The sequence below is a fragment of the Atractosteus spatula genome, chromosome 11 (genome assembly GCF_055471065.1).
Source record: "Atractosteus spatula isolate fAtrSpa1 chromosome 11, fAtrSpa1.hap1, whole genome shotgun sequence".
NCBI classification, from domain to species: domain Eukaryota; kingdom Metazoa; phylum Chordata; class Actinopteri; order Semionotiformes; family Lepisosteidae; genus Atractosteus; species Atractosteus spatula.
This window is the reverse complement of record NC_142716.1, coordinates 3,832,750-3,859,658: the sequence shown is the minus strand read 5'-3', so window position 1 is coordinate 3,859,658 and position 26,909 is coordinate 3,832,750. Positions and strand designations below refer to the sequence as shown.

General features: G+C 41.4%; 1 protein-coding gene across 1 annotated transcript in view; it reads left to right on the top strand.

The window, feature by feature from the left end:
- Window positions 1-26,909, top strand: part of ak5 (adenylate kinase 5) — a 62,394-nt gene that overhangs the window by 34,611 nt on the left and 874 nt on the right. Inside the window, exons 7-13 of the mRNA XM_088926562.1 lie at window positions 333-423; window positions 8,500-8,576; window positions 17,719-17,761; window positions 18,156-18,191; window positions 23,233-23,396; window positions 25,538-25,654; window positions 26,436-26,627. Coding sequence (XP_088782688.1) covers window positions 333-423; window positions 8,500-8,576; window positions 17,719-17,761; window positions 18,156-18,191; window positions 23,233-23,396; window positions 25,538-25,654; window positions 26,436-26,627 — 720 coding nt within the window. The remainder of the gene's footprint in view (window positions 1-332; window positions 424-8,499; window positions 8,577-17,718; window positions 17,762-18,155; window positions 18,192-23,232; window positions 23,397-25,537; window positions 25,655-26,435; window positions 26,628-26,909) is intronic.

The following is a 26,909-nucleotide window of genomic DNA, read 5'->3' as shown; positions in this document are numbered from 1 at the left end:
TCTTTTTAAATACCTAAGACCTTTCTAACGATTAGCTCAATTACGTCATTAGCGTATAGGAGATTAGTCATTAGAGCAGAGGTACTGTAGGTGAAATTCAAATTCGTCATGGTGCTGGCTTGACCCATTAACAAACCACAGCAGCGCTTGGTACAAAGCAGTTTCTAAAGTGGTCCAGAGATCCCGAGGTCTTTATCAGTGTATGTAGCCAACAGATCTTTTTGTCTGTATTGTAAGCTTCTGGTTGAGGGTAGCAATGATGAAATTGAGGTAATAATGATATTGAACCCCAAGAGCAGGAAGGATATTCTCATTGACGTCTTTCTCCACAGCTTGATGCCGACAGAGACGAAGAAGACGTTTTCTATGACATCAGTGTGACTGTTGACAACAAACTGTTTCCCACCAAAGAACCTGTGGCAGGTAAGCTAAAGGTCTTTATTTTATAATGTTTAAAACATTGAGGGAGGTATTATAATTAGCACATATCAAAGGGAACAGAATGAAATACTAATGAACAAATAAAAACCGAATATTGTAATTGTGGTCCATGTATTAAATTTCAAAGAACAAAATGTAGATTACTGTTTAAGTGAGCAACGAGATGTTCTTCTTCGCAGTCCATTTCTACACTATTGCTATCCGCAATGTCTCTCTAATTCATGCAGCAGGCAGTTTTTTCCCCTTCCACTTTACAGAAGAGAATGAAACACAATGTTGATGTAATTTGAGTGATGTGTTTTGTAAGAGAGACAGCTGAGAAGAGTATTTGAGCTCCATTTTGTTTACTGACTCTCACAGCACGTCCCCTTGTAAAAAAGTGGCACTCTCCGATTTTCTTCCTGAATAATCACAGAATCTGTGATGCCCCAGATATCTATCACATGGTCTTCAGAATCTAGATATATATAGATCTATTCAGAAAATAGATTAATTAAAACACAGTTGTCCTGTAAAGACACTCACCTAAGCAAAAGTTGAGCTCTATGACCCAGTATATAGCCATCATACAGCAGTAACCTGGCAGCAATTACATACGCCTTATAGGTTACTGAGACAGTCTTAAATTCACATTGCTCAACATTTTCAAAACATTATAGTTCAAAGTGAACTACTTACAGTATGTATAGTATGTATAGTATGAGCTTCCTATATGAAATGTTGTAGTACATACATTGACCAAATGGAATTTATAACGGATGTTCTGGAGATCTTAATCTCTGTGTTGTTCCACTTATTTAAGTAATGTACTGTATATCTATATATCTCACTCTCTGGACTTCCCTTTGCCTATCTCTCCCGCCACACATCCACACCCTTGTAGCAGCTCCCTGGCTCATTCCTCACAAAAGTGAAGGGGATTTGGGAAGCCTTACCCTCACAGCTAAGGTGCCATTTCCTGAGCTCAGCGAGTCACACCAAATACTCTCTACATACTTCTCCCTCCTACATGAGAAGAGCTTTAATGCCCTTTGGGATGAAAAACTCTCCTATACACTAAGTGCAAAGAGTTATTTAACGTCATTTGAATATTAGCACAAGTGCTACTGTAGGTAGATAGGTAATTTCCATATCCATGCCGCAAAGGATCATAAGGCCAGAGCTTATCCATGTTTCCATGGCCTTTAAGAAACACAAAGCATGTCATGGGGCCCCAGTCCATCACAAAGCCTCCAAGTACTTTGCTCAAGTTGCAACAGCAGTGTCTGCAGCAGCATCCCAAACCCATAACCTACCTGGTACACTGTTCCTCAGTGTTCTGTATTTGGGAGAAATTAGTTACTTGACATATAATTTCTTTCTCCCTACACAACGAAAAGGCTAAAATGCTACAGTACTTCTTGTAGAGATCTGTCAGAACAAACTGTCAGTTGAAAGGAAAATGGCTTGCAGTAGAGAGTTGCCACAGAATTGGTTTTCAGCAAGGATCAATTCTGCATATGAAATTTTTTTTTTAAAAAAATTCCCATGTTATCCGGAAAGAGAGTAGAGTTCTTTTTGTGTTTGTGATCATGGGAGATAACAAAATATAGTAGTTTAATCTGATGGATCAAGATTAATTGTATTTAGCTTCAGTTTCATTGTTATATGGACTTAAAAGACAGACTCTGTATCATTATCATTCAGTGCAATAGCGATAGATAACTGTCCCAAAGTGGTGTAAAACTGGGGATGGACAAGATACACAAATGAAGCCATTGGCAGAATATGATGGTCTTCTCAAAGCACAGCTCAAAATGAAACTGCTCATGGAATCTGAAATAGTGTTATTTTAGTGTTTTGTTGGTAATTGTTCCAATTTCTAGGCGTTTCATGACACTTGCAAAAGCATACTGCTGAAGCAGATATGCACACTCTCTCCATTCGATATTGAAATTGTTCTATTATAGGCAGAGGGCTGTGCCTTTGAAAAATGTCCCGGAAATACAATTAGGGAGACAGCAAATACGAGAGGTTGCAAGAGGTAATGAGGATTCCAGCCGAATCCTCTGACTGGTGTGGAATGTGTCGTTAATAGTCAAGGTCTTCATTGAAGTGTGATAGGAGGACAAGAAGACATTATGTAAGCGTTCATATTTCATTAATATTGCTTCGGGACATTTCCCTGTGTCTCATTTGATAACAATCATTTCTCATTCATTTCTAACCATCTCTCTCACGTAATTTAAGTTTTATTTACATTTAAATTGTGTCTTTTGGGAGTTTCTAATTTCATTGCCATAGTTTATTCCCATTTGTGCCAGGCATCACAGAGCAGTGCTGACATTTGTATAATGCGCAGAGACAAGCAGTGAAATAGGATATTTCAAATTAACTGCTTATGAATGCTCCTCACGCCATCTCAGAGGATGCGTACAGCACGCCGAGTCAGTAATGACGACAGTATGGTTTATTTTACAAATGGCAACTGGGCCCCTTCTTAACAGCACACACCTTGTTTGGAGTGGATTTGTAAATAGACTTATGACAAATCTTGAAAGACATCTATCAGAAGGATGAAGAAGGCACATTAGGAAGAAAAGAACTACCGAATGATGGGTAAAAAAACTCCTGCTCCAGTGAACCAAATGCGTTGCAGCATTCCTGATTGTTATTAGAGGCTAGGGCGTCACAAGGGGTACGGTTTTAACAAGGCATGGTTGTGGGGGGCATGGGAGGGGTCCCTCCAATCTTGATTGGATTGCACCTGAATAACGCTGAAAAATAATTTATGGCTTGATGTCATGCTCATTAGTATGGGTTAATGTCATTGTACGTTAATGCAAAATAATTTCCTCCACTTACACTCCATATAAATAATAATAGTGATACTGTTTCATTCGTGAGTGATTTTCAAGCAGCTCAATGCACAGTCAGAAGTGAAAGTAGTAAAAAAGAAAAGCACAGCAAATTAATTTAGTGACACAAAGAGTCAAATAGAACTAAATTATACATTAAAAGATCTGGTGAAAAAGAGGTTTTTAACAACAAAGAGAGATGCACAGCGTCACAGAATAAATACAGTAGCTGCTGTTTTTTTCCCCCAGACTGATAGGATAAAGACTCCAAATTGCATAAGCCTACTTAACATTTTGGTTTTGAAAATATCAGGTCTCTTTTAAAAATGAAAGCGCATGAGAGGGTAGTTGAGTTGGCTCAGAAGCAGAAATCTAGATGAGAAAATCAGCATCAAAACCCAAGATCTTCATTACTGGAGAATACATAACTGTGAACTACAGAGCTATAGTGCACTGCACAATGCTGGTGTGAACTCTTGTTATTGTGAGGGCAGTGGGTTATACGTGCAAGGAGCTTTTCAGTGCACACTAAATGAACAATATAGTGGCATTTGGCGTGTTGTTTTTTTATTTTGGACTGTTATTTACCTTTTTCACAGGATGTAAAAAGCAACATCGTTTTGAGAAGGTCAAGAGAGTGTGCCATTTCACCCGCAGGGGGTTTGTGCTTTCGTGCGTTCCAATGTGTTACAAACACAGAAGAGCCATTTACACCTCCGTCCTCTGTCCATCCTCATTGGAATTATTAGCTCTTTGATCCCGCCTTTAAATTTCTCCAAAACTGACAACTCAAAGAGGGGGTGAGAGTTTGCCCCCTGCATGTCCCAGTCAATAGAACAGCATTATTGGAAACTGAGCAGATCACCCCTCTCTCTGCATCTCCACAGGGCGTTCCTCAGGAACCCGTGCTCTCAACTTTAATGTCAGCCTCCAGCAGCCGAAGAAGGTCATGCCACCAAAGGTCACTGAAACTCCTCTGACAAGCCTGTGTCCTTAATTAAACACTGAGCATGGCCTGTGCAGCCATCGCAAAGGCTCGGGGCTTTTTAAAACAGCCAGGCTCTGCGGATCACTGAATTGCTTGCTTGAATGAGTTTTCTGTTCAAAAGGTTTCTTGAATACACCGAGCCTTTCCTTGTCGATGCGGTCTATAATCAGGTTTGTTTGAATGAAGCTCTACCGGCTGGCTAAAGGACACTTCAGGCTTGTTTCTCCTTGTGCTGGCAGGGTCACTGAAGTCCTGTGTCAGCAGATTTTTCTAGTAGCTGTATTCCATATACGGTACATGTATGAACGAGCATTTCTCACGGCCCTTCATGTGTTCTGTTGACTAATGCTGTTCAATCCAGCTTCCTGCAGCTCTCGGACGTTATTGTCAGTTTTTCCACTTTCCCTGAACATCATGGGAAGAGGATGGATTTTCAAAACAAACTGGCTCGCTGTTTGGCGTCAACACTTTCTCTCTCTCTTTCAAAAAAAAAGAAAATATCCCCTATGATTTTTTTATGTCTCCAGATGCAATGTCTTTTTTGCCTGGTCAAGTGAGTCACCATTTTTATAACCCACATCTTCTTCCTGCTGGAAGATTATTTTACTGGAGGATAGTACCGAGGTCACAGAACATTTCCTTCTGCAGATCTTCAGAAGCTGACACAAGGGTTGCCGAACCTGCAGAGTTGATTTTTTTAACGAAATGATCTGCTGTATCACAGTTGCCATCAGTAATGAGAAAGGACGGTTGCCATGAGCAACAATAACAGCAGTTTTTTGCTTCTAAGGGCAGGATGGGTTTAGGCCCCCGCTAACACTGCAGTTATTTCACAGCTGTGTGCACCTCAGCATGGTGAGGAAACCGCTTTTTTAAAAACTACTCGGCTGACAAAAAATCGTTTAGCCCACGTCCTTATGAAACTGACCTTTCCCCTTTGGAAGATGAGGAACTGATGATGCCTAGAAGAGGGACGGCTTGACCCTACAGGAAAATGGAATCACACGTCTGAGAAATGGCCAGAAAAAAAAAATTGCCACTTTAAGCCCACTAACATCTCCTCCCTTGCGCAAGGCAAAAGGGGACAGCACTCCTTGAATCGGAAAAGTGTGTTTTTTAGTTGAAATTTGAAGATGGTGCGGGCTCAGCTCTGTCCAAAGGTGTAGTACTGAAGGTATGAGTCAAGATGTATTAATAGAATTCCTTCAAATAAAATCTCTATCACCACGTAGCTTACTGAAATGCAGCGACGCAGAATGTTACCCTTTCGGTAAAGGCCACCTCATGGTATTTCATTCTGCTATTTCTGTATTCACCTCGGATGTGAAGGTGCTCTTTAACCGGGGGGTCACTGAGAACCATAGTCAACAGACCTTAGTTAAAAAAAGGAGACCCCAGTTACAACTCATCGGTGTTGGGGGGAAAAAATGAAAATCTTGATGGATGTACTTGTTATGATTCTCAACATTGCAGGAAGGGGGTCACGATAACATTAACTGAAAGGATACTGAAAGGAGACCTTCAGTCTGAATGTGACTGATACCATAATAAAACCAATTCTAGAAGAAATATCCTTAGAATTCAAAGATTACACAAATATCTTGCACATATAAAAATTAACATAAGCAACAGGTGTACCCTTAAGCCAATAGCTATATAGCCAATAGCCAATAACATCATCAATTAATAAATATGCACTGATGATTATAAAGAAATTCATACATTACAGGAATACATAAGCACATAATAGTTTTATATTATACTATATAATATGTAAGAATTAAATACACTGGTAACAGTCAAAACGTTTTGATCTGAACCGAATTCATTAGTTGAGTATTTTCGTTACACCTCAGATGTTTAAACTACAAACATGACTGGGTAGCTTCTTGCAGTGAGGATCTAGCCTTCCACTACACGACAGGGAATGAGAGGAGGAACTGGCAGCTATATTGGAAGCAGTTTTCCCCTCTGCCACATTACACATTCATTAATAATGTATGAAAATATCTGTCTTATTTGTTTGCTCCCTTACAAAGACAGGTTCCTCTGATCCACCCCCATAATAATGTAATGATATATTAGTATCATGCAAAGATGAACAGAAAGTCTCTTTTTGTGTGCCCCTTTTAATTGGATTGCTTTTAGTTACACTGTATTATACTTACACGACCTGTCAACGTGCAACACGTGGGTTCATTTGGCCCGTTTTACTCGCCTTACAGCGGGCTGATCCAAGAATCACAGCAAGCCGTTTCTTTAAAGATCAGCAGGACAGAGCTCGCAGGAAAGTGTCTGGCTGGTTGTTCTCCAGACTCACAGCTGTAACCGGCTCCCGCGAAGCGTAGCTCAGGATTTTTTGCAGATTTTCTAATCGAAAGTAAGTGGAGAAGGACATCCGGGGGAGGTACAGCAGGATAGGACGGGTTGACAGACAGGGGGGCGTGGCGACGGTGATCCGGTGCTCGGGGGGCGTGGCAAGGGCAAACAGATCCATGCAGCTTCTCAAAGGGAAAATCAAAACAGGGACAGGGATTAAAAACAGGGTAACGAGGCCAGATTTCTCTCTGTTGAAATGTGCTAAATTTAGGAAAGCAACTAACAGCAGGGCCCCAGGTTAATAGAATGGTTCCTTGTGAGCGGCTGGGATCTTCAACTCAGATGACAGAGAAGTAATTTCCCTGCTGAAAAGGAATCACTAGGCTTGAAATTCACCTCGTGGACACAAACACATGCATGAAACACACACGGAATGCTAAGGCCAAATTCAAGGGGGCGGTTATGTCCTTAAACATATTGAAAAGGTTTCTAAACAGTTAAAAGCTAAGAGTAGAGAATTGAGTTGACATGACAGTGCACAACTGATGAATGCAGGGTAGAAAGTTTGTATGTGGTTTGTTTCTAGTCAGGAAACTTAATCTCTTTTAGAAGCTTTTTTTCGCATATATTGTTTTGATGTAATATCCTACAATATTTAAGAACCTTCTCTTCCCCCCCGTGGTCAAAAGGCCGTTGTGTTTTCATCTCCTTACTTTTCTGTAATCACAAATTATCTAATAGTGGTTATGATTCATCTTCAGCCATACACAGCCTCTGTATTAGAAATGTGACATATGTTGACTATTTGCAAATCCTCCAAGCTCTTTGTCCAGGATAGCTATTTGTTTTGTGTTTTATTATCTTTAATCTTAAATGACATCATTAACATGCAACATGTGATGCCTTTTCTTTGTTTTTTAATAAGAATATGACGTGATCTTTTAATTTTCAGGGGTGATGTAAGTTTACATTAATAGACTTGTATCTGTGCATAGCTCATGATATGTTGCCTAATGTGATCTCTTTCTGATAATTTTGTTTGATTCTGAGTTTCATTTGTGCTGTCGGATTGGATTCTGATCCTCACAGCAAAGATAGTTGGTCATTATCTAGAATTGATGTGCTACAAAACAATAACATGAACATCAACAGAAGAATTATTCTACTTCTCATTCTGCAAAGCCTGTTAAAACCTGTCAAAAGGAACATTTTACCAATTAATTTTGTAGACAATTTTAGTCAAATCAAACAGCTTGACTTCTGCATTAAAAAAAACTAAAAACCACATAAATAAAGTCATATGACAGTAGAGCATTTGTAGGAGTGGGATAAGTTGTTACTATGGAAGAAATGTTTCTGTTTTAATTTCAATCATTATACAGTTTATACTCCGACGGCAGGCGGAGCGACGCGCCGGTTGGAGTATTCTCGGTCGCATTTAATGGCAACGTCAGCTCAAAGATTTGGTTCAAACCACCAAATGGAGACTGGTGTGCCGACAAGTGGACCCTGCTGATGCGGGATTAACGCTAGGATGAGAGAGATACAGTTTAAAAATATCACATGACTAATATAGACTAACAAGGATTCTACATTTTTAAAATCCGCACTACATTTTAATTGCATGATCCATCAGACCACAGAGACTTGTCTTAGCCACTTTCTTTTCATGTTCAGTCTTTAATGGCCTGAAAATGGTTCCCAGTAAGTGAACGCCTTGTTCAACGGAGGACAGAGCTCCGTTTGAACCGACCTCATCCAGTGAGTCACCTGTGATTTTTCTCTTTTCTACTGGGAAGGAATATTAGACTAGGCACCAATCACAAAGCATTGACATCAAAAGGCCTCTTGTCCTGTCAGTCACGCTTGATCACAGTTCTCCTAATTAATGGTGTTTGTGGTCTCCTGGTCTAGGTCCCAGCGAACTTGACCTCAGCCTGCTAGTAGATTCTGCCGACTCTGTGGATATGGGCTCCGAATTTGAAGAGCAGGTAACAGCACTTTTCATTCTTACAAATGACGATTGATCTCTTAGTCTTTTTTTCCCACCCCTGCCCTAAAAGGTCTGGAAAGGTGATCTCAATCAAAACTTGATTTTCAGAAATGACTCTATTGTGTGTTTTTAGAACATAAGAAGATGAGAAATGTTACAAATGAGAGGGGGGCCATTCAGCAGATCTAGCTCCTGTGGTTGCTAGTAGCTACCTGGACTGAAGATATTGTCCAGCCATTTCTAGACAGAAGCCAGGGTGTCAGCTTTAACCCTGTGGTTGGGTAACTTGTCCAAGACTCTCCCAACCCATTATGTAAAGAAGTTCTCAGTTTGATGTCATGTTCACTTGTGTACTATGGTCCGTGCTTCATTCTGTTGACTCTGTCAGTACCTTTGAGGATCTTTATTGCTTGTGCCAGGATTCATGGTCTGATTTCCAGAGGAGCAATATTTATTTTGTAACTTTTTGAACAAACATGCACACGATATTCTGTCGAGGTCTTATTATTTGATTGTACAATTTTAAGATAACATCTTTTGACTTCACCTCTGCGGTTTTTCCTCACGTTCTGTTTATGACCACTCAATCCTGTAAACCTCCCAATAACAGCCCCTGTTGTCATTTTTCTTAGCATACTACTGCCAAGCACATGTTGAAATGGCTATTTCCATAATCATGTTATGGCTCAATACATGGCTTACCGATGACGGATGGATGCTAGATCTGTATCCCAGAGCTATTTTATTTTACTTATTTTTGCTGCCATGCAGTGCAAACTACACTTGTGCATCTTGTCTCTTATTAAATCCTCGCAATATCAAATATCTACAGTATTACAAGTATTTGTACAAGTGTTGGTAGTACTTTGTTTAAAAACAAACTGCTCTGTTTTGTTTTATCATTATAATAATAGTCAGTAAAGGGTTTAGAATTCTTTAAACGACATAACCATCATTTTAACTCAAGAAACATAATATACTTCATCCTCAATTAAACCTCAGATCTTTGGTTCATGCTATAATTTCCTGCAGGTCACCGTTCACTACTTGTGTCATGTGGGTGTTTAAGTTTAATGGAATCACTGTACCTGTCTTCTGTGTTACAGACGTTTGCCTCATTGTTACTGAAAAGCTCAATTATAATGATATAACCAGTACACCCCCTTGCATACAATATTGTTTAATTTAGAAATGGATTAAACATATTTCTGGCATATTTACACTACTTGCTTTTGTGGAAAAGTAAAAACTGCACCTTATCATGTCAGAATTTACCAGGATTGTTCACTGGGGGAACACAGATGGGTGCTATTGTATTTTTGGAGCAATCGCTAGGCTCAAGGGTGCTTTATTCTCAGAGTACATCTCCATTAAGGGGCTCTTTGTTGAAGATGACGCATTAAGACACGCTAGTACTATAGGTTCCTGACTAGAGAGATTCTGCAATATGGGCAGATGCAATAAAAGCAGATGTAGCAGCTACAGGAGAAAACAAGACATTTCATCAGAAATTGTGGACGCTCCCTCACCTTCTCTCCTTCTCGAGCTCTCTTATGAAGTGAAACGGAAAGAAGGAAGGTGGCGGTAATGTTCTTTAGAGTCCTCAAGGATGGGAAATTGAATCCAAAGCAACAAACGATGAAGCAGGAGATAAAAAACAACATTGTTACAATGCAGGGAATTCACACAGCTGCACAAATCCATTTGGGGCTATTCTGAGAACACAACACCCCAATCTGAGTTCATTTATTTTCCCAAATGACCAGACAAATTGAAATGTTCTTTGAGAAAGCATCTACACTTAGGAAAGATGACATATTTAAAGGGGGATCTCTCTTTACAAACGGCAGACTAGCACCTTCAAGCTAGCAAGCATTCTCAAGAAAGTGATGCTAAGGCTTTTGGATGATATTCTACACCGAAATGCACTGGTAAATTTTCATAAGGCTGCAAATGTGTTCGGATCCTTTCTGCCCAATCTGGGGTTTGATCCCCAGAGCACATACGGTACAGCACCACTCCCTAGACAAATGCAAACTCCACTACAACCACTACAAAGCAAGAGAATGTGGCATCATCAGTACCAATGCACCCTGTTACCCAGTGTTCGCTTTCTTTAAATTGGCAGAGATCTGGCTTCTGAAGCGTGCTGTTACACAGGGTGGTAGTGTCATCCACAGGTTAAAGGCAGATGTGGAAACGGGGGGGGGGGGGGGGGGGGGGTGTTGCCAGATTCATTCATAATCAGGCCATCCCCTGCATTGATTCCTGTCGGTGATCAGTATCTTTAGAAAACCATGGTCAGCAGATTGCGCCCAATTTGCTCTCAGATCATGGTAAACATAAAGCCTGTTTTCTAGCATGAGCGAACACATGGTACTTGTTGTACTAGACATTTCTTGTGCACATCTGCCTTTTCAGAAGAACTGTGTTTTTAAGAGGTGGTTTCATAGCTGACAGTTTCCCTCTGCTTTCACCCCACAACATCCTGAGAATGAGTGGTTTATAATTATTAACATTAATAAGAATGGTGCATAATAGATAAAACTCATAAGGCATGATGCAACAATCATGGCCACAGTGCTTTTGTGGTTTCTTACGCTGGAGAACCTTTCAGATATTTTTTGGTAGTGCGTATTGAGTCACCATTGTTTTTAATATCCTGTATCCGAGCTGTGCAAACACCACAGTGTTTACTGTTTCTGTTTGGTTTCCCTCTAATTTCCAGTTACCACACCCTCTTGTTTCTTTAATCTTGTTTTCTCTGCTGCATTCAGTCTAAAAATGACTGACTTCCTTCTCTCAGCCTGTTACCCTGACAATCCTTCTCAGACTATTGTTACTAAGATTGCTATTCCTGCTTCCCATTCGGGGCCCTGTTATTTTAAGACCTTATCCATGAGCTCGTGTCTGAAAGCTGGAAACACAGGGACAACCCAGTTGTTATACATGGTTATTAAAAAAAAGAAGGAAGCTTGGAATCAATTACTCTAAATGTATTTTTATGTGCATTTTACTTCATTTACTCTTTATCAAATAACATAATTAAACTACAAATTCCTCATTCGGAAAGAAATGCTCTGTCTTACATTACCTTAGCAAAAGGAGAGATCAACTCTTGACACAAATGCAGAGAACAGTAATTAAAACAAAAATTAGGATTTGGCTTAAAAACAAAATTTGGATTCTGCGTACTCTAATAACTTCGGCAGAATCACATATTGCTTGTACTGTTTTGTGTTATATAAAATATAAAAAGAGTTCAAAAGCAAAAGCTGATTATTTTCAGAAGTGTTTTTCTTTCCAAACAGATGCTTGCATAGCTGACTGTCTGGGATATTTTCAGACTCTAGGCAGAGTAGCTGGAAACGTTATTATTCTTCTAAAGATTATTTTATTTTTCTTTCATTTTGACACCAAGAAGGAAAGAAACCTTTTGATACCTGTGGAATTGCCAGGACCACTGTGCTATTGCCCTTTGCTATCACCGGTACTGTATGTTGTCAGTGCTGTGCAGTTAAGTTAGCTACCTTTTGTTAGGAGGGAACTGCACATCATGCACAGCCATCACCTGAGATGATACATTTTTCCCTTTTCAATCAGTTCAATCAAATTCTAATTGCCACCAAATGAGATGACAAAGAGATCATGGACTTAATATCTTAGTGTTTGCCGTTAAGTCGCCTGGCAGAGGGAATAACACACAAGGAAAGGTTAGGTTTGCCAAAACCCGCCCCTCACTTAGGAGGAATGAACCAGGGAGGCAGCCACAAGGGTGCAGGTGGGGTGGAGGGAGCCAGAAGATGTGTACAGAGTTGCGGACAGCGGGCGAATATTTATATGTAGGAGGATGGAAGTGCAAGATTACAATTTGATCTCTCCAGGACCAGGGTGGGAGCCCCCTGCTTTTGTGGGCATGGCCTGTAGGTGGCATGCAAGATACTCTAACATCTAGAAGTGGAGGCAGTGTTATGTGGGCTGCAGTTAACTCATATCTGTCACCTAGACATCACAGTAAAGTTGCTTACAGATTCTAGTTTAAAATTAGTTTTAATAGTTTAATAGCAAGAATACCCTTTTCTTTAAAAGCAGAATACTTGCTCTAGAAGACAAAAGGCCCATCACTTTTCAGCACATTGGTTACAATTTGTGCGGCAGAAAAGGTCTATTTCTTTGGCTTTTTCTTCAGTTCTTTATGCCACAGTTGTATCACTCCAGGAATTATGCTGCAAGAGAAACAAAATATATTACACCTTTTTTTTTCAACAACACTCCCAAAAGCTGTGAAGACCTTCCAGCCAGGCGTGATTTTACATAATGAGCATCACATAGATGAGAGTGTGCTGTTGCCCACTGATTTCTTGCAAAAATGTAAATCTTTCTCTTTTTCCCAGTCTTATGAAATCACTTGCATTTTGTCTTTAAAAAAACACTTTATACATGTATAGACAACATGATGTGCATGAAGAAGGTCTGTTGATAATCATTTGAAAACATAAGTATCTATAAGTATTAAAGGCAGAGCTTGCATCCAATTGAGGTTATCATTTTTTTCCCTGAAATTTCTTTAAAAATAATCTTTTCTATAGTATAGTAAAGGAACAATTTTAACACAGACGTGAGCAGTGTCATTTATTAGTTGTGCGCAAGCAAGGGTCTGTTTACCTGTTAACACAAAGAGTTATCGTTACATCAAGCAGAATAGCCTTCGGAAACATGGTGTTTCAGAAAAAAGAACTTAATTTCTGTGTATTGTCCCCATCTTCCTATGTAGGTTTCTGTATCAGCTGGCAAAGCAAATATTATTAAGGTACTGTAGAGAGAATATAACTGCCATTTGCTCAAATTATCTGCAGTTAATGAAAACAATCAAGCATCTCTTTATTCTCAATTTGTATTTGCCTGAAGCACGTTGGAGCAAATGAGCAAAGCCTTAAAGCCACGTGTCCTGAATTCGTTACTGCTCCTCAGTCTTGTTTGCTCATGTATTCAGTGGCACGGTGGGCTGTGCTGTTAAGGTAGCACGATCACCCAGAGACTGAGATGCTCACCTCACGCTGTCCAGGAAATAAAGCCCGTGTCGGCGTTAACATTCACCTTGATCATCCACAATGATTAAAAACAAGGAAGAATGTATTAACCGTTGTCTGTCCCATGGGTTTGGGGGTAAAGCTCCGGAATGTGTTCCTCATTTCTCTGTAGATTATTTCAGAATGGTGAATGGTTGCTTCTTCCGAGCTGCTGCTGCCAGATTCTCTCTCACACTCCTGTGACCTGTGTACCTTTGTACCTGTGACCTTGTGTTCCTGTGTCCTGTGTATCTGTGCACCTGTGACCTTGTGTTCCTGTGACCTGTGTACCTGTGCACCTGTGACCTTGTGTTCCTGTGTCCTGTGTATCTGTGCACCTGTGACCTGTGACCTGTGTCCTGTGTATCTGTGCACCTGTGACCTTGTGTTCCTGTGACCTGTGTACCTGTGCACCTGTGACCTTCTGTTCCTGTGTCCTGTGTATCTGTGCACCTGTGACCTGTGACCTGTGTCCTGTGTATCTGTGCACCTGTGACCTGTGCACCTGTGACCTTGTGTTCCTGTGACCTGTGTACCTGTGCACCTGTGACCTTGTGTTCCTGTGTCCTGTGTATCTGTGCACCTGTGACCTGTGACCTTGTGTTCCTGTGTCCTGTGACCTGTGTATCTGTGCACCTGTGACCTTGTGTTCCTGTGTCCTGTGTATATGTGCACCTGTGACCTGTGATCTTGTGTTCCTGTGTCCTGTGTCCTGTGACCCGTGTATCTGTGCACCTGTGACCTATGACCTTGTGTTCCTGTGTCCTGTGTCCTGTAACCCGTGTATCTGTACACCTGTGTCCTGTGACCTGTGTATCTGTGCACCTGTGCACCTGTGCACCTGTGACCTTGTGTTCCTGTGTCCTGTGTATCTGTGTACCTGTGCACCTGTGACCTTGTGTTCCTGTGTCCTGTGTATCTGTGTACCTGTGCACCTATGACCTTGTGTTCCTGTGTCCTGTGTATCTGTGCACCTGTGACCTGTGACCTGTGTACCTGTGCACCTGTGCAATGGGTCTGAAGTGTGGCAGTTAATGAGTATATAAGGTAAGGATGAAAGCATTTTTATACGTAGAAACACATCAACAAATGATTAAAAAATATATATGTACATCCCAAGATTATTTTGAGAATTCTTGCTATTGTTTAACTTGTATGCAATATAAAAAAGTGGAAAGGACTTTAAAATCTACTAGGACAAAATTAGTCTTTATTCCAAATGAAAAAAAGTTAAGCAGCTTAAGCTTGGTATCCTTGCTGGTTTGCATCCCAGAATTGAATCGTGAGTGAGGCCACTGAAGTTTTTTTCACACCTCACACAACCACCCATAGGACTCAAAAGAAAACAAATTGCCACAGCAGCAGTTGTTCCTGGCAAGTACAGAAGTATCATCACTCACTCATTACACCTCGGAATACAAGATTAATGGGACAGAGGCATGCATATTCATTTGCTGCAGGAATGGAGATGGGAAATTAGCCTGCAATAGTCCTGAATGTCTTTGAGTGCTTTTACAACGATGCAAACCTATCATTTTCTGCGGCAGCCACATCCAGCCTGACGACTTGAAGCTCATTTTGTGTTTTTGCTTTTTCCTGCCGTCTCGTGACTTTGTTGCAACGCTGGTCGTGACAGAAAAGTGTGGCACAGAAATTTCTATTTGGCGCACCAGCTCCAACTGCAAAGGTTTAATCAGTCGGGCATGAAATTAGGGTAGCGAATTTCTTAGCCACTGCCCTGGCTACCAGATTGACTCGTCACAGACTTAGTGGTACTTCCAAAACCAGGAGAAATTCCATCTACACAAGTTGAAGAGCATATTCATCTTTATTTAACAGTTTAAACATTCATAATATTTAAAGTTTACTTAGGTGATAAATCTTAATTAAATGTATGACATGCCTCTGTGTTTCTCGATAGCTTTCCTGGGGTTTAGGCTACACTAAGGTTTTTAAGGTGTTTAGTCAATAATCCCACACTCTCTGTAAGTACACTCAGATTTACACGCCTTGTCCCCGGTTTTTGTTTGCTTAGTTTAAAAAGGTGATTCATCATCAATTAGAGAGGAATAATGGGTTTCCGCCACAAATCAGCCTCTCCAACTCCCATGACCCTCTTGCTGTAAGTGCGGTGCTGACAGAGTTCTCCTCATGTCACACCAGCCTCCCACACTCCGAATGCATCTCTGAGTCACCCCTGGGCTGCCATCAGATGTACATGACAGCTCTTCACTTTGGTTGGCTTCAATTAAGGAAAAACTCCCCTGTCTTTTAAACGTGTCTCTGTCTTTCGGTGTGCAGGCAGAGACCCATATAACTCTGTTTCCTCCTGTTTCTGTGGTAGCTCCTATGGTCTTCTGTTGTCCTAATTTACAAAGCACTCTGTGGGTTCTCATATCAACCACAATCCACAGCTTTTTTTTTAAAAATGTACCAGTTTTTGAAATCTGTAAAAACATAGATGCCATTGACTCTCCTTACTCTCAAGTGTAGAACTGAAGTTCTTTTTTTCATAAACTGCGCTGCTAAACTCTGCCTGTTTGTATTTATAAGGGGTGCCCACTAGGGATGTGTGTAGGTCGTGCAAATATAGACTATTCTGTGCATGGCTTCCAGATTAGTACATTACAATGCAGCTGTAGTGCGGAGCTGACTTCATGACACTGAAGGTGTTTCTTAAATCTTAAAGCACTGTAAAAGAGATTCCAGGAATGTATTTGTTGAAGAATTCACCATGCACTCCACACACTGGGGACAAAGTGGGGTTCATGGTAGGTTAGGGCAAGAAGGGGTGTTGAGTGTCCCCAAAATGAAGATACCGTCTCACATTCCACCAGAATAAAAAAACAGGTAAAATAATGAAAAGGCTGTATGTGAGGTGAGTTTAAGTCTGTTGTGGTGTCTCTAAGGGACTGAAGCACACAAAAAAGTCATCAACTGGGCAAAGAGAGCCCGACTCTCTCAAAACCTTTCATCCCTCAATGTTGACCAAGCTCTGTCTTCCCTCTACTACCTCAGCACTTCTTTGCTTCCTTCTAGTGCTCCTCCTGTCCAGAAATAGTGTTTAATTTGGAAATGTCTAAATTAAGTTACAGAAATTGCAGCTAAAAGTAAAAATAAAGACCTTGTTCAGATTGGAGCATTACCGAGTTTTTTGGTTTGATTTTTGGATCTCTTTTACTCCTCCCCCCAAACCTAACTCCCCGTCTCTCTGTGACCCTCTGGAACTGTTGCTCCTGTTCCCCCCTGCTGTCAGTAAGCGAAAAGCCACCAGGGCCCTGTAGCAAATTCTTCTCTGGCATTCGGGAATCGCTGACATTTCCTACAGACTGCAGGTACATGAAAGTAAGAGTTCCCAAAGACTAAATATTCTTCCCCTGTGACCCATGTGCCCTTTTCCTCTGAGAAAGAGCAGCTGTATTACTATGGAACCTACAGCCATAATCCACGTCCGCTCGATATGACAACACGCTGCTTCGGTGTGGCAACAAAACTGGCAAACCTTCACAGCAGGTCTGCTCCCACAATGTATCTCCGCAGACTCACAGTAAATTAGATCGAGCTGATGCCCTTTGGAACAAGGTTTCAGCTGGACCTGTTAGCAGTCTGCCAGTACAGCGCAGTTCAACTCCAAGTGCAGCAGTGTGGGAATGTATTTCAGGATGAAGGCCAGTAAGGGAGCTTGAACATACCCAGTAAGATGTTCGAGTGTTGTGACTTCAAGGCATATTGGCGCTGGTTTGCTGCTGGCAGACGGCGTTGGAGAATTCTAAAAAAGCCTATTTGATTGAGTAATGATACTGTACCCTCATAGCATTTTGCAGTATGGTAGCCTAGTGTACAGTAGTGTTTGCTGTCTCTTCACAATGAAAGACTGGATATTTAACTCTCTATCTGTCTATATATTGATGTATCTGCGTCATCATGATCATAATCGTACGCATGTAAAAATACTCTGTATTAAATTGTTATTATATATTGTACAGCATATACTGTATCAATTTGTTACAGCATAAATGTATACACAGTCATAAGATATTATTTTATTCTCACTGTTTTGTGTTTTGGCAGGCTGAAGATGAAATGACTGTATATGGAGAAGAAAATATAGATGGTAAATATTCACTTACCAAGAATGATATGCTGTTTTTTTTTGCTTGATGACAGAAGTCCTTTGGCAGGTTTCAGAAAACCTTCATCTCAATCAGTAACAACTGAATGATTACAAAATTATTTAACATCTTTTTCTGTCACTGCATGCTTTATTTTATGTATGTATTATATATGGGCACATTACACTTTTAATGTTAAAGGATTGAATTAAAAACATCTGTGATTAGAAATGGTAATATTCACAAGTTTTTTCACGGTATCATTCCAATCAGTAGGTATTCCATAAAACTAATTTTTAAGGTCATAAACTGTTTTATAATAAAGGTGTTGTGTTAAGGTTGAAGTAAAGATATGTTTCATTTAAATACCACTGTCTTGTTTGTTGTCTTATACAGAGGAACTAAAGAAGCTGAAGATCATCTTTGTGATCGGTATGTTAATGCCAAACATTTGCTTGTTACAAACCACTGCATCACCAGGCTATTGTTGGTGCCTGAGAGACTTCAAGTAACATTTTTTTCACGATCCTCTCACATTCGGGACATTACAGAGGGAGCTAATAACCGTAGAAAAAAACAATAATAAAACCAGCAAACAGTTGGTTCCGCTCTAATGTGCTGGGATATTAGACAGTGCTGACCAGCTACAGTGCTTCTTGGCAGACAGGAAGCAGTTACATCAGGATATTAACAGTAAGGGACAGTCATGAGCCTGTGGAGTAAGGTATGTCCTGAGATGTTTTCGGTGTACCGAAGGATAAACTCCAAGAGCACAGATTGCCACAAAAGAAAAACTTGGAAGTTTAAAAGTGTTTTTATAGTACAGAAAAAAAACACCAGTGTTAGATACTGTTCTGACTTACGGTACAAAATACAGTATTGTCAAGTATACTGATAGATAGTCTTGTGGATTATGGAGCCCATATTTTCCAAATCCTTTGAGGAGCTTATAGGTTCACAAGGGGAAAGGTACATTATTTATCTATCAATCATCCATCGATTACAGCTGTGTGATGATGAGGTAATGTCACTATTACAAACTGGGCTTGCATGTCCCCATTCAGATAAACGTATATACTGATATGAATTTATCCTTAATTTCCTCAAAAGACTTATCAGAATGAAATTGATTTAATATTTCAAGTTGAGTCCTATGGTTTTCTTGCAATTCATTCATCCTTAATCAAAAGGCATCTTACTCCCGGTCTCAGGTCTCAGCAGGAGGGTCTATGTAATGATACATGATGAACTGGAACTGGTTCTGTTATGTGCTTGAATGTGTTGCAGGTTTCTGAACAGTCACCTGATTCTAAGTATGTTGCTCTCCTGGTAATTATATTAATGTCACAGCCCTTTCATTTAGCAAAGTGCTGCTGTTTCTGACTGTGCTAGGAATTGTTCTACCCTGGGCTACAGTTTCTTTTCTCGTGTTTTCAGGGTTATGCCCGACAGAGGCAGGCCTGGCACTATGGGGGAGGCATTGAGGCCAGTGTACCCCAGTACCAGATTCACAGGAATATAAGACAGGTCACAAACGAGAGCCGTCTGTTCGGCCAGCTGGCTTGTTAGGTCATTAGCACCTAATTAATGCCAGGATTTCATCCAGCTGTTACTGGAACAAAGCCAGGGTACCAGCTTTTAACAACACAGCTGATCAGCCTCTTGGGTAAATAAGTGCCTTCTGCGCTCAGCTCCAGCTAGTTTCTTTTGGTTCGTGCCTCGGTTTTTGTTCTGATGAGATCTGCGGGGCTGACTCTGTCCCCTCAGTCTCCTCTGTTTAAGACTGAAAAGATTCAGTTCCCTCGGCCTGTCAGTGTAGGCCATTCCCTTTATCACAGGAATGTGACTTGTTGCTCTTCTCTAGACTGATTCCAGAGCAGCAGTGTCTTTCCCTTTCACATGGTAACCCAGATTGCAAATAAGTCCTGACTAGTACATTATACAACTTGAACATGACGTCCCTAACCCGTGATTAAATTACTACAGCTGTTTTTTATGTGCCACATCATTTTGGTTTGGTTTAATGTCTTCTCATCGCTTCCATCTCGATTGAGAGATAATAACACGAATCTGCCCCTCGCCCCTCACTGATACCCCCCCCCCCGGGATGTCCGGGATGTGCAAGGGGAGAGGGGGAGGAGCCACATGACCTGCAGAGAAAGGTCACGACATGAATTAAAAAGGTGAAGTGATATCCTGCAGAAACAATGACAACGCAGGCAAAGCGAGGAGCGCTGTTTGGACGAAGGTTGGACATTTCAACGCCTGGGTGGGTTTTTTGTTTGCGGTGTTATCCTCCCGCAATTGAATTTGGCAGAACGGGACACTGCAGAAGTGGGGGACATCACTCTGTCTGTGACCCTCAGGCAGCGCTGGGGCTCCGCAGTGGTTGATACTGACACATTGCAGCCCTCGAGACAAAGGGAATACTGGATGTGGCTAGCTGATGTGGCGTGCCGAGCTCTGATCGCAGAGTCAGGTGGGAGGAGGGCACTGCAGCCCAATCCTACGCTGGCCCAGACAGAATTAGCTCGAGTGGGGAGCTGCGTCACCTGAGGTCCTCGCACCCGAACAGGGGCTCAACAGCCGAAGACATTGTGTTCTTTCTCTCTACATTTCAGCGGGGAAATAAGCCTCCCTTTGTTCCTGCACAGAGTTTCTTTGACATTTCTTTATAAATGTCACAAGTGCACAGCTGAGTTGGTAGTACAGGGTTTAAATCCCCATTAACTGCGCCGTAGTTCATAATCATGGCGTGTCAGAACTCCGTGAGTTTGAATACTGAAGTCCACAGAACTATGGAGAGGCGTTACCATGGTTTCCAGAATACTTGATGCACAGCCTTACAGTGGGGGGAGAGTGGAACAGCAGTAAACACATGAGCAATGCCTTTCATAAGCTGGTAGTCCCCGCTTGTATTTCATGAGGTATAACCCCGGCAAAGGAAACATGAACCGTGCTCCCTGTGAGGTTTTGTAAAAGATGTGCTTTGAGTTTCGCATTGCTGCGAGGAGTCTAGTAAACTACAATTACTGTCAAACCTGGCCAGCCAGGTTCTGAAAGATTAGAGCTTCCTCAGGAAATTAAAAGAACGGCCTAGTCTGCCAGCAGAAACCTCTTTAATTTAGATGCGGGAGGCCTTGACTTGTCCAGTGTGGTTCTGGAGGAGGACGATCAATAATACACAAACCCTAACAATAAAGTGTCGATAAAGTATTTGTATTTCATTTCGTTTTAAACTCTATGGCTTTGATCGCATGTGCTTAATTTAAGTTAAGCACTAATGTTTAAAAAAATAACCCACCTGACGCTCAGTGAACACTGTTTTAAGAGATGTTACGATGGGGATTTTAAATTGTTTTGTATAAACACCAGTACAGTTTTACAACACAATTACTTCTCTGATAAAATCTTCGTGAACCCCTGCTGGCACAAAAAAAGACAGTGACAGACTGCTGTCGGGCAAAATTAGTTTGTGCGTGAAGATTCGACTGCCGCCAGAAATCCATTACGTTTTTTCAGCCAGTAGATGCAAATCCAGTGGGTTTTTAGGATTTTCAATCCATATTTTGCGTAATTGGGCTGCTGCAGTTTGCCAGGCTCCTGGCCGGCTTTGCCTTTTAATCTGAAAAATTCTGTGCACTTGACCTTACCGTTTTTAGCAACACTAGTAAATCGGTTCCTTGAACAATTTGCAGTGTTCTGAATGTATTTTATTTATAACGATAACAGCTGTGGAACAGCTCTTCAGAGTAGTGTTAACTCTAGAATTTATGTGAGGAAGGTACATTATTGTAGAGGTTCAATTCTGAACTTGGGAACACCAATGTTAATAAGCTAGTAGAAACTGACCTCTGCTGATGGCTGATTAATTGCATGCTTATTAAAAAATGCGAAATTGTCTTCATTTAACAATGCTTTATTAATGGATAGTTCAGTGTTAATAGCTGGTGTATTACATGCGCTCCAGTGTTATTTTCAGTCCTATGAAGTGCTTATTATTGATTAAATTATATTGCATGGAAAAATACTTGTTTCGTACAGAAAAAGACAGAGATAAATTACAAAACCTTAAACTTCAAGGGCTTTCAATGCATCTTTTAACGCTGCACAACTTTTATTGATTAATTCAGGGTTTTTCTGTGAATTGTTGTGATCAGGGTCTAATGCAAACTGAGAGTGACCATCACCTACTGTATATAAGAAGCAGATTGGGTGCTGACTGGGAACAAGATATTAAGGTTGGACTATTTCATCAACTATGTAGTACGAAAGAAAATAACAAACATTCAATAACAAAACATCCTCACATAATAAAATTAATTTTAACAGAGGGCTTATAATAAACAAGGGCATTGTCTGTTTTAAAAGACATTTTTTAAAATGACAAATTTAAAATTGAAATACAGCTCACACAACAATGAATTGCAACCTTTGACTAATTCTGAAACTGATTTCCGATTACGCACGCTTTCTTATATCTTTCAGACGATTTCTGTATTTTAATTGCGTGATCTGATAGATGCTGTTATAATCTTATGTGTGTATAAACCAGTATAAATATTGCTTTTCTATTCGTATTGTCTGTACCATTTTGCTGTATGAAAAATGCTGTCATACTTTGTGGAATTATTGTAAATTCTCATGTTGATTGCTTATGTTTTAGGGGGCGTTATGTTATCTGTCGAAAACTTCCTAAACTAGAAAAATATCAAGCATTTACCTACAAATTCTCAAGCATTTCATTATGCAGTTGGTCTACACCGTGTGCAAAAAAGAACCCTATTAAAATTCTTTTCTATTTTTAGAGCTCGTTACCTCCTGATTTTGTAGTCAAATTAGAGCCTCTGAAATGCAGATGAGCAACTGAGTTTCTTTGCTGCTTGTTTTAAATGTACGGTGCTCTAGCCAGAGATTAACTCTTCTATCTGCTTCTATGTCAACTTTGCCCATTGTTCTTAAAAACAACTGCCCTTAAAACGCACGATGGATAGGTTTTCAGAACTCTCTAAATCAGCAAAACCTTTGGGAAGGGTCAGCGTCAGGGTTAGACTTAAAGTTACACATTCTCTGTCACCTTCGGGTCCGACACGACTAACCAGATTCACGAGAGAAATAATTAGGAGACATTAGGCGCCAAAACATCTTCACCCTCTAACCCAGCTGTTGGCACGCTAACTTTTCTGGTTCTGGCATTTCACATTTTCTGAATGGAGATAATAGCTTTTTCTGCACGAACAAAGAAATAAAAACCAAGGCTGCTCAGTGCAAAAAAAAAAAACAACAGAGTGGTTTTCTCACTTACTGATCAGAATTAGAGGCGTCTTTTCTCCAGCGCACGACAGAATGGGCCACCTAGCCCTTCCCGCATGTGTGGTAGACAGTAAAACCCTCATCCGGACACTCCTTAAAGGGCCGGGAGCTTGGATTCCGGACGCTTGACCAAGCTCTGTCTCTGTCCGGTGTCTTTCAGGTGGGCCTGGCTCAGGCAAGGGAACACAGTGTGAGAGGATTGCAGAGAAGTATGGTCTCAGGGTGCTGTCCGCCGGGGACCTGCTGCGCGGCGAGCTGCAGGCGGACTGCGAGAGGAGCAGGCTCATCAAGGACATCCTGGAGCAAGGAGAGCTCCTGCCCCTGGTAAATCAGGCTTCCCCCTCCTGGCACAGCCCACAGGCCATCCTTAGCGCCTGTGCTATGAAGCTGAAAAAGGCTTGGTTTCGTTTAGAAAATGGGTTACTTGATGGCACTGGTGCTTTGAAAATTAAATATGCAGTTGTACGTTGCTTCTAAAAGCTTTTAAAGCCATTTAAAATCAAAAGCTGGAAGAGATGTGGCTTTTGTGGAACAGCCTGGGAACGTTGAGCTGATTTGCTGTCCGGATCCTCTGTGTGTAATGGCATGGTGGGATATTTCAGTGATGGTAGTTCAGGTGGGTAGCTGCGTCAGCATGCGTAGGCTGCAAAGGAACAAGTAATAGGTTTATTCCATGCTGAAAAAAAGAAGAAAGAGAACACAACGTTTCGGCCATGGAGCCTTCTTCAGTGATGGGCGACCCAGAGACGCCGAGACCTGGCCAGCCGTCTCGGGATCGCACGATCACTGGTGGAGGAGCTGATCCAGGATCTCGCATCCTTGCGGAAGCGTTACCTAAACGCATCTTTCTTATCGGGGTTATGAAGCTTAATACGAGAGGAAATCATCGCAACGTCGCGACAAGACGCGTAGGTTTGACCACAGTTTGAATGACTGGGTGTTGAAACCAAATCTTGTGTTTCACAGATTCTACTGTCCTTCACAAGTTAGTAAGGCAAGTTCTTCAAGCTGCTTAGACCACATGTATTGCAGAAATTTTTTTTTCTTTCCTCTGTGCAGGCAAATTGCACAGTTTGTGATGAATTCAGTGATCTGCAAGCTATAAGGGGGGTTTCTTCTCTGTGACTTTCTCCCTTGCAGAATTCTAATTAGCCTTAGTAGTTCTTATAAAATGCTAAAAATACCTTCAGATGTTTGTCTGTATTTGAGTCTGATCACTTGTGCTGTCAAAATGACACTGTCTTCACGAGAACTGCCAGCATGTCTTCGTTTTATCTGTTGTAATTGGATTTTTTAACTTTTTTTTTCTCTGTGAGCCTGTTTACAGTACTGTATATCCTTCCTCATCATAAAATCCATTATCTTTGCATCCTTACTTTCCCATACGTTCAAGACTCCCATATATCGGGAAACATAAGCGACACAACAGAACAGGAAGGCATTCTCTCAGCAGGGAACTATGGGTTGCATGTTGTTTCATAATGTTGATCGTGTGTTGCTGCACGAGAACCATGTTCCTCTGGGTATGTCTGCCTGCGTCACTCTCTCTCCTAGCTGAGTGTCTCATCACCAACACTACTGTTCTGTATCGAAGCCTCTGTCAGCATGGTTAGATAGGAATGAAGCAGGCCTTTAGTTTTGGCTTTCCTTCACTGTAATGTCTGGTTATTTTACTGGGGTGTAGGCATGGAACGTAATGAGTACATAGATAAGGAAAATTTAGAATACTTTGTAAAGAGATCAATAAAAATCATAGCAATCTTGTTTTGTCTTCTGTACTTAATGTACTGATTGCATGAACCTGTTCCAGTTTATAACAAGTCCTTACCATCTTGTTAGTTTGGGTTGAGTAGGGTTCTGCAATCAATAGTGCAGTGTTACAAAAAGAACAGCAAAATCTCTCCAGATCAAAAGCAAAATACAAATTAACTTCTCTAACAGCTTCCCGGCTTGCTGGGGGCTGGGCAGCAGGTCAGAGCTGGGATGAGAGCATGCTTCCCGCCTGTACCACACTGCAGTCAGATTCATGCTAGACATTAGAAATGGAAATAGATTTGGAGAAAATAAAAAAAAAAGAAATCCAGTTTTAGGAACACAGCCAACATGGACCTTAAAATCTGTGGTTTTAGCAATGTAAACTGTTTTTTTTTACCCAGCCTCTGATCTACAGCTTTGAAAGGGGTTTCCAACAGTGGGAAAGCAGAACTCTAATGAGTTTAGGGCTGCATGCTGAATCGGCGTTCCCTCCGGTACAGCTCCTAGGACTTTCGCCAATTGGTCCAGGCCCTTCTGGCAGTAAAACAGAGATGGTTGCCTGCAGTACTAGCGATCCAGGTTTGATCCCAGGCCCCAGCTCGCTTTCCCTCCAGCATTACAGCATGTTGCCTGTGTTATCCAAACGCCATTGGGCACTGAATGCCAGTCTGACAGATGTCTCTGTCTTCATGCATCTTCTCCCCTCCCAGGAGCTGCTGCTGGAATTGGTGAGAGAGGCCATGGCCTCCAGCCTGGACAGCACCAGGGGGTTTGTGATGGATGGCTTTCCCCGAGATGTGAAGCAGGCAGAGGAGTTTGAAGCCAAGGTAGGTATTCAAAAGCCAGACAGGCGCCTCGAACGAGCCAATGGGAACATGCGTTTTAGGTGCAAAGGAGACTCCTGTACTTTGCGTTTTGAAACCAATAGCGGTCCTCATGCCTCTCAGCATATCCATATTGCATATTTGTATGCAAAAACATAGAATCATAGGAGAAGGTCCTCCTGTTCATGTAAGGAATAAGATCAGGCTACTGCAGGTGCATGGTATCAACACCAGGTCTAGTTCAGTTTCATACAGGGAAGCAGAGTAGCTCTGGTCTGTAAACATTAGGAGAAGCAGTTACCACAGGGGAGCTGAAGGTGCACTTCTCCTTCTGAATCTTTACCATCTGAGGAGGCTTCAGTTTTAACATAACTAACCTCTGTAAACCTGGGCTTCAGAGAAAGTTGAAAGCTGATGTTTGCACTATCACATTATCTCCCTTGACCTCCACAGAGCTTTGCGCAAGTGTGTTAGTTAAGCTTTCGCTAAAGAGACGGACGACTGCTAGAAAAAAAGACGGCTTCACTTGCAGAAGCTGGTCTGAATTCCAAAGCACATGTTACAGCAGCCCCTGCTGTTAGATACACACAACTGCAGAACATGAAGCAAAGTTAACACACTAAATAGGAGGGTAAAAAAGGTTTAGGAACAGATCCAAACGTTTGTTCACCTCGCTCAAATCACCTTCCTAATCTCCATTACTAGACGGTAGCTCTAGAAGGAAGAGGTCCACAGAGAACACACTCCTGGGAAGAGAGCAGTGGCTCATTCCTCTTTCCCACAGATTGCAGAGCCCAGCCTGGTGCTGCTGATGGAGTGCCCCGCGGAGACGATGACCAAGAGGCTGCAGCGCAGGCCCCAGGTGGACGGGCTGGCTGATGACAGCCGAGACACCATCCGCAAGAGAGTGGAAGGTTTCAGCAGGACCACTGTGTCCGTCACAACCTACTACGAGCACAGGAGACTGTTGCATAAGGTTAGCATCACCTCCAGAGCCGGGAGCCAACTGCGTACTTCTTCTACTGAGCTCCTTCTCAGCTGATGGAAGGAGAGTATTTGGTTTGAGACAAAAATGGCCAGGTGACAAAGATTTTCTGTTTTATGGTGCCAATATGCATCAGTATTATCTGAAGATACCCTGAAAGATAATATATTTTGCATTAGATTACTGGACCATCAATAAAAGCACAATCTGCCGTATAGGCCAAAAATGCAGTATTGTGAAATATCCCATTGCAAAAGTGGGATAATTGCATCC